Below are 12,037 nucleotides of genomic sequence, written 5' to 3'. Positions count from 1 at the left end.
GTGCTGTAAGATTTGGGACGCTCCGCTGCTGACAGGTGAGTCGCAGCGGGGAGCGGGGCAGAGCGGGCGGGAGAGAAGGAGAGAAAGATCTCCCCTCCGTTCTTCCCCACTCTCCCCTGCAGCTCCCCGCTCCGCAGCGCATCCCGAATCTTTCAGCACGAGTACAGCGGTACTCGGATAAGGCACATTACTCGGACGAGTAGTGCTTATCCGAGTACGTTCGCTCATCTCTAATAACAACCATATCTGTTGCTTTTTTTCACCCAAAAGGAAACAAAATTTCAGAGCTGCCCGCTCACACGAATCAGCCATCATATAATAGGTGAAACAGTGAACAACCTGCTGGGGGAAAAAATTCTCTCTCTATTAGTGAAGCTGAACGCAAGCTTCCGAAACAAGGTTGACTGTCATATTGCCTTAGAAGAGTCCTGCAGGTATTTACCTAACTGAGGCGGTTCTATTAAGCCCTGCCCACCAGAAGAGAAGATTCCGGCTTATTTTAGGTACCTCCTTGTATGTATGTGTGTATAAGTAATATATATCCATCCAACATTATCACAGGAAATACTGTAACACTGAGCAGAACAGGGGCTCCTGTGACAAATGACAGAAAGTGCTGCCCCTGATTGGCTGAGCACTGTAACCAGTCAAGGGCAGCACCCAGCCCTCATTGATTGACAGATGAGCGCTGCCTGTTATTGGTCACAGCGCTCAGCCAAACAACTCAGCGGTTCTGAAAGAAGACACCGACCTACCTTCACCACAGAGATCCGGCGGGCTGTAGGACCTGCGGTGATGTCACTGCTGTGGGAGGAACCATTTTGGAGTTTGGTAGAAAGTACTGCATACTGGATAAGCTGACAGAAACTACCAGGACCTGTGATGACGTCACCGTCAAGTGATCACCTGTGTGGGTGCAGTCAGGGGTCACATGACCAGGGTCTGATTACTGTATCCAGGAGCTGTGTGTGTCATGTGCATGTCACGTAGCAGAGCTGTGTCTGTGCCGCACGCATGTCCCGTAGCAGAGCTATGCCTGTGCCGCGTGCATGTCACGTAGCAGAGCTGTGTCTGTGCCGCGTGCATGTCACGTAGCAGAGCTGTGTCAGGCGCACGGTATGTAGCACAGCTGTGTGTCTGTCACATGCCCATGTACCAGAGCTGTGTGTGATGTGCATGTAGCAGAGCTATGTGGCACATTGCACCACCAGAAACACTGGTACTGTAATTTCCTAATAATTACTAGTAGGCATTATATCTGTCTCCAGTTTGCTGTGGCAAAAGAAGCATAATTCTTATTGAATTGATCTTTATTTGCTGCTTTACTAGGTCTTGTGACTTTTTATGGTCACAGCAGAGGGGCTACAATGTAACCTTGATTTACAGTGGTAGAACAATTTTTATTTTTTCATATATTACAAGATTGATGAGACACATATGCTCTTTTAGTAGCCTAAGTTGTCTGAAAAGTTAGGTATGCTTTAAGTATGAAAAATAAATGTAATTAATATCATCAGTTTATGCTCGGAATCCATTTGATGCAGCATGTATGTAAAACCTCTTCTTCCCAGTTTGTGTTCACAAGGTTTGTTTTTCAGGCAGTAAAGCGTGAAAACTTTTTATAAACTTTTTTTTAGCAAGTAATAGAATAAAAAAGAATCCAATTTAAGGGGAAGCTGCCACATTCTTTATGCTCCCCTAACCGAGGACAGCATAACGTAGTGGTACACAGGCGGATTTTAGCGGAGTGCCACTTATGACCTAATGCTTTCTAATTCTAGAGAACTTATATATTCAACGCAGAGCATGTGGCCAGGTCCGAGTCCTGCTTATTTATGAGGTGCCGCTAATTTGCCCTACTCACTGTGATTTCGCTTCCTCACTTCTACAGTGTATAGCTATAAAGTTATCAATCACAGCAAGTAGGCAGGCCTAGCAGCTCCACCTGAATAAGTAGAACTCACATCTGGCTATACGCTTTAAGTTGAATATGCAAGTTTTCCAAAACTAAAAAACAGTAGCCCCTACCTGACAGATGGCACTATTTTATGTGCTAATGGTAGCATAAACAATGACAGATTGCCTTCAGTATTTACTATAGAGATCTACTGCCATATTACCTGTTTTTAAATTATCTTATCTTAATGGTGGTCTATTTGTGTAATGATACAAGAGGAATAGTCCTTTAGGAATGTACAAGTATTCTTGTTTGGGTGAGGATTAGGTCAATGACGTCTGTGAAGTAAAGGTTCAGGGACAGCGTACCATGCGGTCTTCCAACATCTAGTTTGTGAAACAATGGATTTAAGTTGGCAATACACACAACTGCTCAGTAAAAGCCTCTCTAGCTGGCAGTTATAACTTTTGATCCCTTAAGAAAATCTAATTGGGGTCTGAAGATACATCATACAAAACAGAACAAATGTAAAATTATGCTAACATTCAAGGAACCAAAGACAGTGTGAACACTTAATAGGCCCATAAGGAGGTAAATATTGAGACCCCACTGTGCTTTTGTTAAAAAATATAAAAGATACAATTCACTTTTCGGAAGGACCATTGGCGTCTGATTTCAATGGGCCCTGCATATTGCTCTATGTTCCCCTGTAGTGTTGCTTTCTCAGTCGATAGATTCACCCAAAAACAGTTGAAGACTAGTAGTGAAATTCCCTCAGTCTTCAGCTTGCCAGAGAGGGTTTAAATGGAATGTGTCAGCTCGAACACGCTGTCCAAATCACATGCAGCATGTTATGGAGCAGGAGGAGCTGAGTAAACCGATATATAGTTTTACAGAGAAAGATTCAGTATAACTTGTATTTTATTCATTTATATCGCTGATCATCCTGAGCTGAACAGTCCAATGGGCGGCCCTACCAGGGATTGACAGCTATCTGTGAATGACTGTGCATACAGAAACAGCTGTCAATCCATGATAGGGCCACCCCTTGCTCATTCTGAGCTGAACAGTCCAAGGGGGAGGCCCTACAGGGGATTGACAGCTGCCTGACAGTTTATTTTTGTATATGCACAGACATTCAAAATCACTGATAGCGCCCCCCCCTGCTCGTTCTGAGCTGAGCAGTGCAGAGGTTTAAATGAATAAAGCACTAGTTATACAGAATCGTTTCTCATAAAACTATATAATCAATCTTCTCCGTTTCGTCTGCTCTATAACATGATGCCTACAGTTTGGACAGCATGTCAAGCTGACAGATTCCTTTTAATGAAAGGAGGGCAAGTCCAAAAGGGGGGCAAAACCCATGAATTATCACGGTTACATTCATATGTTGTAGTGCAATCAACCCTTGGCCCATAACCAGTTTTCTTTAACTGTATATTAAGTACTGTTATTTTTTTGCTTGTTGCTTCTGTTTTGCAGCCTTCTTCAGTTCACCATCTTGAGGATCAAACACATCATAAAAGATCCGATCTTCCTCTGAATGCTCTCGAATGTACAGCAGGTCCTCTACTGGGTAGATGTCGTCCTTCCCTGACCAGATAGTAAGACTGTACCTGCAAGGAGCCAGTGTTATTTGTCATCCATCTCTGCACTAAATTTTACCATAAGTGCACATTATTCAGTTTTTCTGAAGTGAACTCATTAAGCATAAATATGGAATACATAAAATATCACAATTATAAAGATATGGCTTCTCTAATTACGGCAGCTACTAAACCACTCAACAGGAGTTGTTTTTATGAACATTTCTTAGCAGCCTTGGGCCTATAGACAAATCTCTCAGGCAGCAGTGAAGATCTGCGATTCTTCTGTTTGTCCTGCCTGTCCCATGGGAGGGAAATATGGACTTTATGTTATCACCCCGTATCAACCAGAAAACATATTTAAGGAGCATATTTGCTCTGTTATATATTGGAGTTTTTCCCCCCTTACAGAAAAGTTAAAGGATGAGCACTATACTACTATGCAACACCACAGATTTTTTTTCCCCCTTACAGAAAATATTGAAAAAAAATAACAAAAAAAGAAAATCATCCTAATTAGTATTGCCACAACACCCTGTGCTATAAAACATTTATCCAGTAGAGTAAATTCTGTAAAATTTTTAAAAAAATCTGTAGACGGAAAAAGAAACATTAAGAAAAGGCTAACACGACTGTATGCTCATTGCATATTACCCGCACAGTTTTTGTAAAAAATAAAAAAAACAAAACAACAGTTTAACAAAAAGGACAAAAACAAAAGTGTGTAAATTGTGCAAAAAGTAGTAACACATAATAAACCCTCTAGCATAAAGCAAAGGATTACAACATTACAGCTTTATTTGCCACTTAGTGACCAAGCCTGTTTGCGCCTTAATGAACAGGCCAAATTTTAGAAATCTGACGTGTGTCACTTTAACATAGAATTACTTGGATATGCAAAACCTTTACAGAGTTATCCTGACATTTTTTGCCACATATTTTACTTCATTAAGGTGTTAAAAATAGACTATTTTTAAATTTGTGTCTAATTTATTAAAAGTGCCCAAATTGGGAACATTTTTAACCATTTAGGGGAACATTTTGTTTTCCTACACCAAGCCAAGATTGGAAATGCTCATAGGTGTCAGAATGATAGATACTCCCACAAATGACCCCATTTGAAAAAAAAAAACCCTGTAATTTATTCACTGAGGGGGTTCATGAGTATTTTGACCCCACATTTTGGTTTTCAGGAGTTAATGCAATTAAGAGGAGAAAAAAAATAAACTTTCATATATTTGCAAATATGTAATTTTAAACACAGTTTTTCTTCTATAGTGCACATGAAAATTAGGATTTGCACCCCAAAAGGGATACCCCTGTTTGTCCTGTGTTCAGAAACATACCCATTGTGGCCCCAATCTGCTTGCTGGATTGATGGCTAGGCCTGTAATGGAGGGAACACCCTTAAATTCCAGGCCCCAATGCTCACTTGTGCAGAAAAAAAATTGGCTCCCAAAAATAATCCCCCGTCCCCGCTTCTCCTTTTGGCATTCCCTAAATCTTAAGATAAAAGTAATAATGTAAAACTGTGTGGTATGTCCCTCCTTCTCTCTCGGGCTGGGGTTTCAGGATAATTTCCATTTTTCGTAATTTCTTATATATCCTCTCATGGATTTAAAAATAGTCTTGCATAATGTGCAGGGCTTTAACTTCCCCAAGAAACAATCCAAAGCTTTCTGCTATTCTAAAAGCGTCCATGCCGACATCATATGCTTACAGGAGGCCCACTTCTCTGACAGCTCCTCCCCGCGTTACCCCTCTCCTCATTACCCTATCTTCTTTTCGGCAACAGGACCATCTAAAACGAAAGGAGTGACGATTTGTTTCGGTCGCTCTGTTCCTTTTACCCACACATCTATCATAGTGGACCCAGAGGGTCGATTCTTAATCCTAACGAGTGTAATTCAGGATGTCCCGGTTACCATCATCGCATATTATGCCCCAAACTCCAGACAGAATAACTTCCTTACAAAGCTACTTGAAACCATAGAAGCTAATGAAAATAGTACCGTTATTTTGTGTTTGAGATTCCAATTGTATCCTAGACCCAAGCCTGGACAGAAACACAGTACTTCTCCCAGCGCCCCAATTATGACCACAACACTCTATTTCGCATACCTTTAAAAGATTCCTCTCACAGTTCCACTTAGTAGACTCCTGTTAGGAATCTAATCCCACTGTCAAAGTCTTCACACATTCCTCAGCCCAACATTCTCTATATAGGAGAATAGACCACGTACTAGTACCGGCCTCATTTCTACCCCAAAAAAAACGCACTCTAAAATGCTTTCTGTTTCTTGGTCAGACCATAGTCCAGTATCCATAACCTGTGATTCTTTAACCCCTTCATGACATGGCCTATTTTGGGCTTAAAGGGGTTGTCCGGCCATAAACATTAGGTCTCATTACTTCTGTTTGCCCAATACAATGCACTTTGTAATATACATTGTGCATTGTAAATTAGCCAAACAGAAGTTATTCACTTACCTTTTGGGGTGCCCCCCCCTGTGTTGCTCCTCGGTTGCCATGGGTTCCGACAAGTCTCTTGTCCTCTTCTTGTCGGGACGACGGGGACGCGCTTTTCCAGCACAGCTCTGCGCATGTGCAGAAGAACTTCAGCCACTGGGAAGCTCAGTTCTGCCTGAGGCGTGGCTGCTGGCTCTTCATCTCCAAGGTAAGAATGAGTGGAGGGGCGGGCTCTCGTGGGGGGGGGGGGAGGCTGGATGGATGGATGGATGTGTGCAAGTGGTGGGGGGCTGTGTGTGTGTGTGTGTGTGTGTGTGTGCAGTGATGTGTGCCACTGTAATGTCAGGAGACCCGGCTGTCAGAAGTCCGGGGGGGGGGGCGGGGGGGGCTGTGTGTGTGTGTGCAGTGATCTGTGCTATTGTAATGACAGGAGACCCAGCTGTCAGAAGTCGGGGGGGGGGGGGGGGCTGTGTGTGTGTGCAGTGATGTGTGCCACTGTAATGTCAGGAGACCCGGCTGTCAGAAGTCCGGGGGGAAGGGGGGCTGTGTGTTTGTGTGCAGTGATGTGTGTGTGTGTGTGTGCAGTGATCTGTGCTATTGTAATGTCAGGAGACCTGGCTGTCAGAAGTCCGGGGGGAGGGCTGTGTGTGTGTGTGCAGTGATGTGTGTGTGTGTGCAGTGATGTGTGCTAGTGTAATGTCAGGAGGCCCTGCGGTCACATAGACTTGTAGCGGTGGAGTGTGCGGTCGCATACACTTGGCGCGGTGGGGTGTGCGGTCGCATACACTTGGCGCGGTGGGGTGTGCGGTCGCATACACTTGGCGCGGTGGGGTGTGCGGTCGCATACACTTGGCGCGGTGGGGTGTGCGGTCGCATACACTTGGCGCGGTGGGGTGTGCGGTCGCATACACTTGGCGCGGTGGGGTGTGCGGTCGCATACACTTGGCGCGGTGGGGTGTGCGGTCGCATACACTTGGCGCGGTGGGGTGTGCGGTCGCATACACTTGGCGCGGTGGGGTGTGCGGTCGCATACACTTGGCGCGGTGGGGTGTGCGGTCGCATACACTTGGCGCGGTGGGGTGTGCGGTCGCATACACTTGGCGCGGTGGGGTGTGCGGTCGCATACACTTGGCGCGGTGGGGTGTGCGGTCGCATACACTTGGCGCGGTGGGGTGTGCGGTCGCATACACTTGGCGCGGTGGGGTGTGCGGTCGCATACACTTGGCGCGGTGGGGTGTGCGGTCGCATACACTTGGCGCGGTGGGGTGTGCGGTCGCATACACTTGGCGCGGTGGGGTGTGCGGTCGCATACACTTGGCGCGGTGGGGTGTGCGGTCGCATACACTTGGCGCGGTGGGGTGTGCGGTCGCATACACTTGGCGCGGTGGGGTGTGCGGTCGCATACACTTGGCGCGGTGGGGTGTGCGGTCGCATACACTTGGCGCGGTGGGGTGTGCGGTCGCATACACTTGGCGCGGTGCGGTGTGCGGTCGCATACACTTGGCGCGGTGCGGTGTGCGGTCGCATAGACTTGGCGCGGTGCGGTGTGCGGTCGCATAGACTTGGCGCGGTGCGGTGTGCGGTCGCATAGACTTGGCGCGGTGCGGTGTGCGGTCGCATAGACTTGGCGCGGTGCGGTGTGCGGTCGCATAGACTTGGCGCGGTGCGGTGTGCGGTCGCATAGACTTGGCGCGGTGCGGTGTGCGGTCGCATAGACTTGGCGCGGTGCGGTGTGCGGTCGCATAGACTTGGCGCGGTGCGGTGTGCGGTCGCATAGACTTGGCGCGGTGCGGTGTGCGGTCGCATAGACTTGGCGCGGTGCGGTGTGCGGTCGCATAGACTTGGCGCGGTGCGGTGTGCGGTCGCATAGACTTGGCGCGGTGGGGTGTGCGGTCGCATAGACTTGGCGCGGTGGGGTGTGCGGTCGCATAGACTTGGCGCGGTGGGGTGTGCGGTCGCATAGATTTGTCGCGGTGGGGTGTGCGGTCGCATAGATTTGTCGCGGTGGGGTGTGCGGTCGCATAGACTTGGCGCAGTGGGGTGTGCGGTCACATGGACTTGTAGCGGTGGGGTGTGCGGTCACATGGACTTGTAGCGGTGGGGTGTGCGGTGGGGTTCACACGGTATAATCATGCCTGTGCAGGGAGGGGAGGAGGTGAGCTGTGTCTGTTGTGAATGGTGGATCCTGTGTTATCTATATATAGGTATCACTGTACTTGTAGGGGGGAGGGGCAGGGGGTGCTGTTAGTGTACTTGTGTGTGGGCACTGTAAAGGGGGACTCTGTGGGGGAGGTCACAGGGGGGGGCACTGTATAGGGCCGCTGTGGATGGGGGGACTGTGGGGGGCATGTGGAGGGGAGCTACTTTGGAGTGCACTGGGGGGGACTCTGGGGGGGGTGGCACTGTTGAGGGGGGACTGTGGAGAATGCTGTGGTTGGGGGGAATGAGGGGGGCTACTTTGGAGGGCACTGTAGGGGTGACACTGGGGGGCACTGTGGGGGGGCATGTGTAGAGGGCACTGTAGGGGGGGACTGTGGGGGATCATTAGGGGGGCACTGTGGGAGAGTGCACTGTGGGTGGGGGGGGCAGTGTGAGGGGGGGGGGGTCGCTGTGGGAGGGGCACTATGGGGGCATGTGTGTGTGGGGAAATGTTTTGTTTTACTTTAGCAGGGTGGGGGGGCAGTAGGTAGCCTTGCAGTGGGGGGCTGCAGGAGAGTTCTCTCTCGGCTCTCCCCGGCCCCTCTCCATTCACTATACATAGTGCTGCTGTTTACACTCATGCCAGGATTTTATCCTGAACCATGAGTGTATAATGCAGTCTCCCCTGGCCACACCCCCTCTGATTATAGTATGCAGCAGGGGCGGGGCCTGGGCGGGGAGAGACTGTAGAGCAGTTCAATAGAGGTGGGCGTGTCGTGGGCGGGGCTAGGACGTGAGCTGAGGGAGGCCATGAAATCCTGCCTTTTCATGTCTCTTACTGCCATCTGGAGCGCGCACACAGAAGAGGGAGAGCGCAGAGCATTGTGGGAAGGCAGCACAGAGGCGCCATCTTTGAAAGCTGCAGTGAAGATCAGATTCTAAGGTAAGAAACTGACATTGCAGCTGATCTGACTGCCGGTTTGAGCCCCTGTATGCTGTCTGTTACTATCCTTACTGAAAGGGAAGCAGCAGCATTATAAAAAATTTTACCCTGTGTGGCCGGACAACCCCTTTAAGGACGCAACAATTTTTGGCGGATTTTCTTCTCTGTTTATCAAAAGCCATAACTTTTTTATTTTTCCGTCGACGCGGCTGTATAAGGGCTTCTTTTTTGCGTGGCGAACTGTAGTTTTTATTGGCGTCATTTTTGGGTACATTGACTATATTGTAAAACTTTTATTTATTTTTTTTATGATAGCAGGGAGAGAAAACGCATCAATTCTGCCATAGATTTTTTTTATTTTTTTTACAGCGTTAATCATGCAGCATAAATGAGACATTCTATTTTTTCTGCGGACCGGTACAGTTACAACAATACCAAAATTCTTAAATTGTTTTTTTCCACTTTTCTCCAATAAAAGCCCTTTTTTTGGAAAAAAATTTTTTTCTAAATCGCTGCATTCAAAGTCCCGTAACTTTTTTATTTTTTGATGTACAGAGCTCTGTGGGGTTTATTTTTTGCGAGACGAGCTGTAGTTTTTACCGGTACCATTTCGGGGTACATACAGCTTTTTTGATCACTTTTATTGCGTTTTTAGTGGGGCAAAATGCTAAAAATTAGCATTTTGACTCAGTTTTTAGCGGGTTTTTTTGTGTTTTTTACCGTGCACAGTCAAAAGCATGTGCATCTTATTGTACGCGTCGTTACGGACGCGACAATACCAAGTATGTGGGGTTTTCTTTTTTTTATGCTAATCTGAGAAAAAGCATAAAAAAATGTTTTTTTTACTCTTTTTTTTAATCTTTGTTTTTTTTACATTTGTGTCCCCCTGGGGGACTTTGACCACTGCCCTGATGATCGCTGTCATAAGGCATGGCAGAGCTACTGCTCTGCCATGTCTTATAGCTTATACAGCGATCTCAGGCACTGGTAACACAGGACGCCAGTGTCTGGCGTCCTGTTACCATGGCGACAGGCCGGGCTCTCGCGATAACATCGCGAGAGCCGGCCGGAGACACAGAGGGAGCACGCTCCCTCTGTGAACTCTTTCCCTGCCGCGATCTACTTAGATCGCGGCAGGGAAGGGGTTAACAGCGGGGGGCGCATCTCCGATGCCCCCCCCCGCTGTTGCAGCGGGACGCCGGCTGTGACTGACAGCCGGCTCCCGCTGCGGGATAGCGCGGGATCACATGTGATCCTGCGCTATCTCCAGGACGTAAGCTTACATCCTGTTGCGGGAAGTACCCCACTGCCAGGACGTAAACTTACGCCCTGCAGCGGGAATGGGTTAATGTCAAAACCTACTAATGCCTTCTGGTCCATCAATGATTCTCTATTAGCCCTCCCCGATATAGTATCATTAAGAACACCTCAACTTGAGGAATATTTTACTATAAATAGCCCTTCCCGTTTGTCCCCCATCACATTATGGGAAGCCCATAGAATAGTACTTCGGGGTATCCTGATCCAAATATCATCTCAGGAGGAAAAAAGAACGATTACATAGACAATTAGAATTAGAACAGAAAGTTCTACAGTTAGAAGAAGTTGCCAAAAAATGTCCCTCTTGTGAGAATACGAGAGCACTTTCTCAAGTTAGAACAGAGCTAGATTTACATATATCGGAATTAGTTGAGCGAAAACTACGTTGGTGTCACCAAAGATACTATATACTAAACAATAAACCGACAACACCGCTAGCTTGTGGACTTCAAGCTCAGCCTATAGGGAGCCCCTTTTTCAGGCTCCGGACCAAACACAGCACAGTCACGGCAAACCCATTGACGGTAAAATCCGCATTTAGACAATTCTTAACCAAATTATACTCCCAACCACAAAATACACCATCAAAACTATGACCTGCGTACCTCCGAGTCACCTCACTCCTCACACTCCAAGAGGAATTTTTGGACCAATTGGCTGCGAAAAATCACCCCAGATGAGGTAAACAATGCAATAAAAACACTGAAAGTGAACAAGCGCCCGGGGCCAGATGGCTTCTCCACCACATACTATAAAAAAATGCTCTCCACCCCTCCATATATATCTCGCAAACTATTTTAATGCAATACGGGACGGTCAACAAGTAGGAGAGACATCACTCACAGGCGCTATCTCTATGATCCCCAAGCCTGAGAGAGATCTGCTAGACAAGCAAAGTTACCGGCCTCTCTCTCTAATCAACATAGATCTAAAACTCCTCACTAAAATACTAGCCTCACAACTAAATACAGCTTTACCATCTATAATTGGAAAGGACCAAGTAGGTTTTATTCCAGGCCGCCAAGCCCCAGATAGCATTCGTCGGATGACACACCTCACACATATCTGCCAAACTAGCGGCATCCCTGCAATGTTGTTCTCCTTGGACGTTTATAAAGCATTTGATACTTTAAATTGGTCTTACCTGTTTTTGCTGTTGGAGCATTGGAAACTCCCCACCAAATTTCTAACATGGGTACAAATCCTGTATAACTCCCCTAAAGCCTTTGTACGTTATAAAGGCTTTTTGCTCAGATTATTTTATGATACGGAGGGGCACAAGGCAGGGCTGCCCACTTTCTCCACTGCTCTTCATTTTGGCCTTAGAACCACTAGCTATAAAAATCCATAATAACCCTGACAGAGGAGTCAAAGTTGCGGGGATCCACCACAAAATTAGTATGTTTGCAGACAATATACCTGCTATATCATCATCCCCTCATACAACAATCTTGAATCTTATGGCGGAGTTGTCCAGGTTCGGGTCGATCTCCGGCATAAAAAGTAATCAAACAAAATCAAAAGCTTTTAATCTTACTCTGCCCCCACACACACTCTCCCTTCTCCATTCCAACTTCCCATTTCAATGGATGACAGAGTCGCTGGGTTACTTGGGTGTAAGTCTGACTAACTCCTATGACTCGTTATATGCACAAACTATATACCGCTTCTCCGCAAACTCTG

General features: G+C 47.1%; 1 protein-coding gene across 1 annotated transcript in view; it reads right to left on the bottom strand.

The window, feature by feature from the left end:
* Positions 1-1,292: 1,292 nt before the first annotated feature.
* Positions 1,293-12,037, bottom strand: part of FAM151B (family with sequence similarity 151 member B) — a 32,244-nt gene continuing 21,499 nt past the window's right edge. Inside the window, exon 6 of the mRNA XM_066602946.1 lies at positions 1,293-3,513. Within this exon, the coding sequence (XP_066459043.1) occupies positions 3,348-3,513 (166 nt within the window). The 3' untranslated portion in view covers positions 1,293-3,347. The remainder of the gene's footprint in view (positions 3,514-12,037) is intronic.

Source organism: Eleutherodactylus coqui, chromosome 5, assembly GCF_035609145.1.
Source record: "Eleutherodactylus coqui strain aEleCoq1 chromosome 5, aEleCoq1.hap1, whole genome shotgun sequence".
Lineage (NCBI taxonomy): Eukaryota > Metazoa > Chordata > Amphibia > Anura > Eleutherodactylidae > Eleutherodactylus > Eleutherodactylus coqui.
Note: the sequence above shows the minus strand (reverse complement) of the source record. Positions and strands in the feature narration are given on the sequence as shown.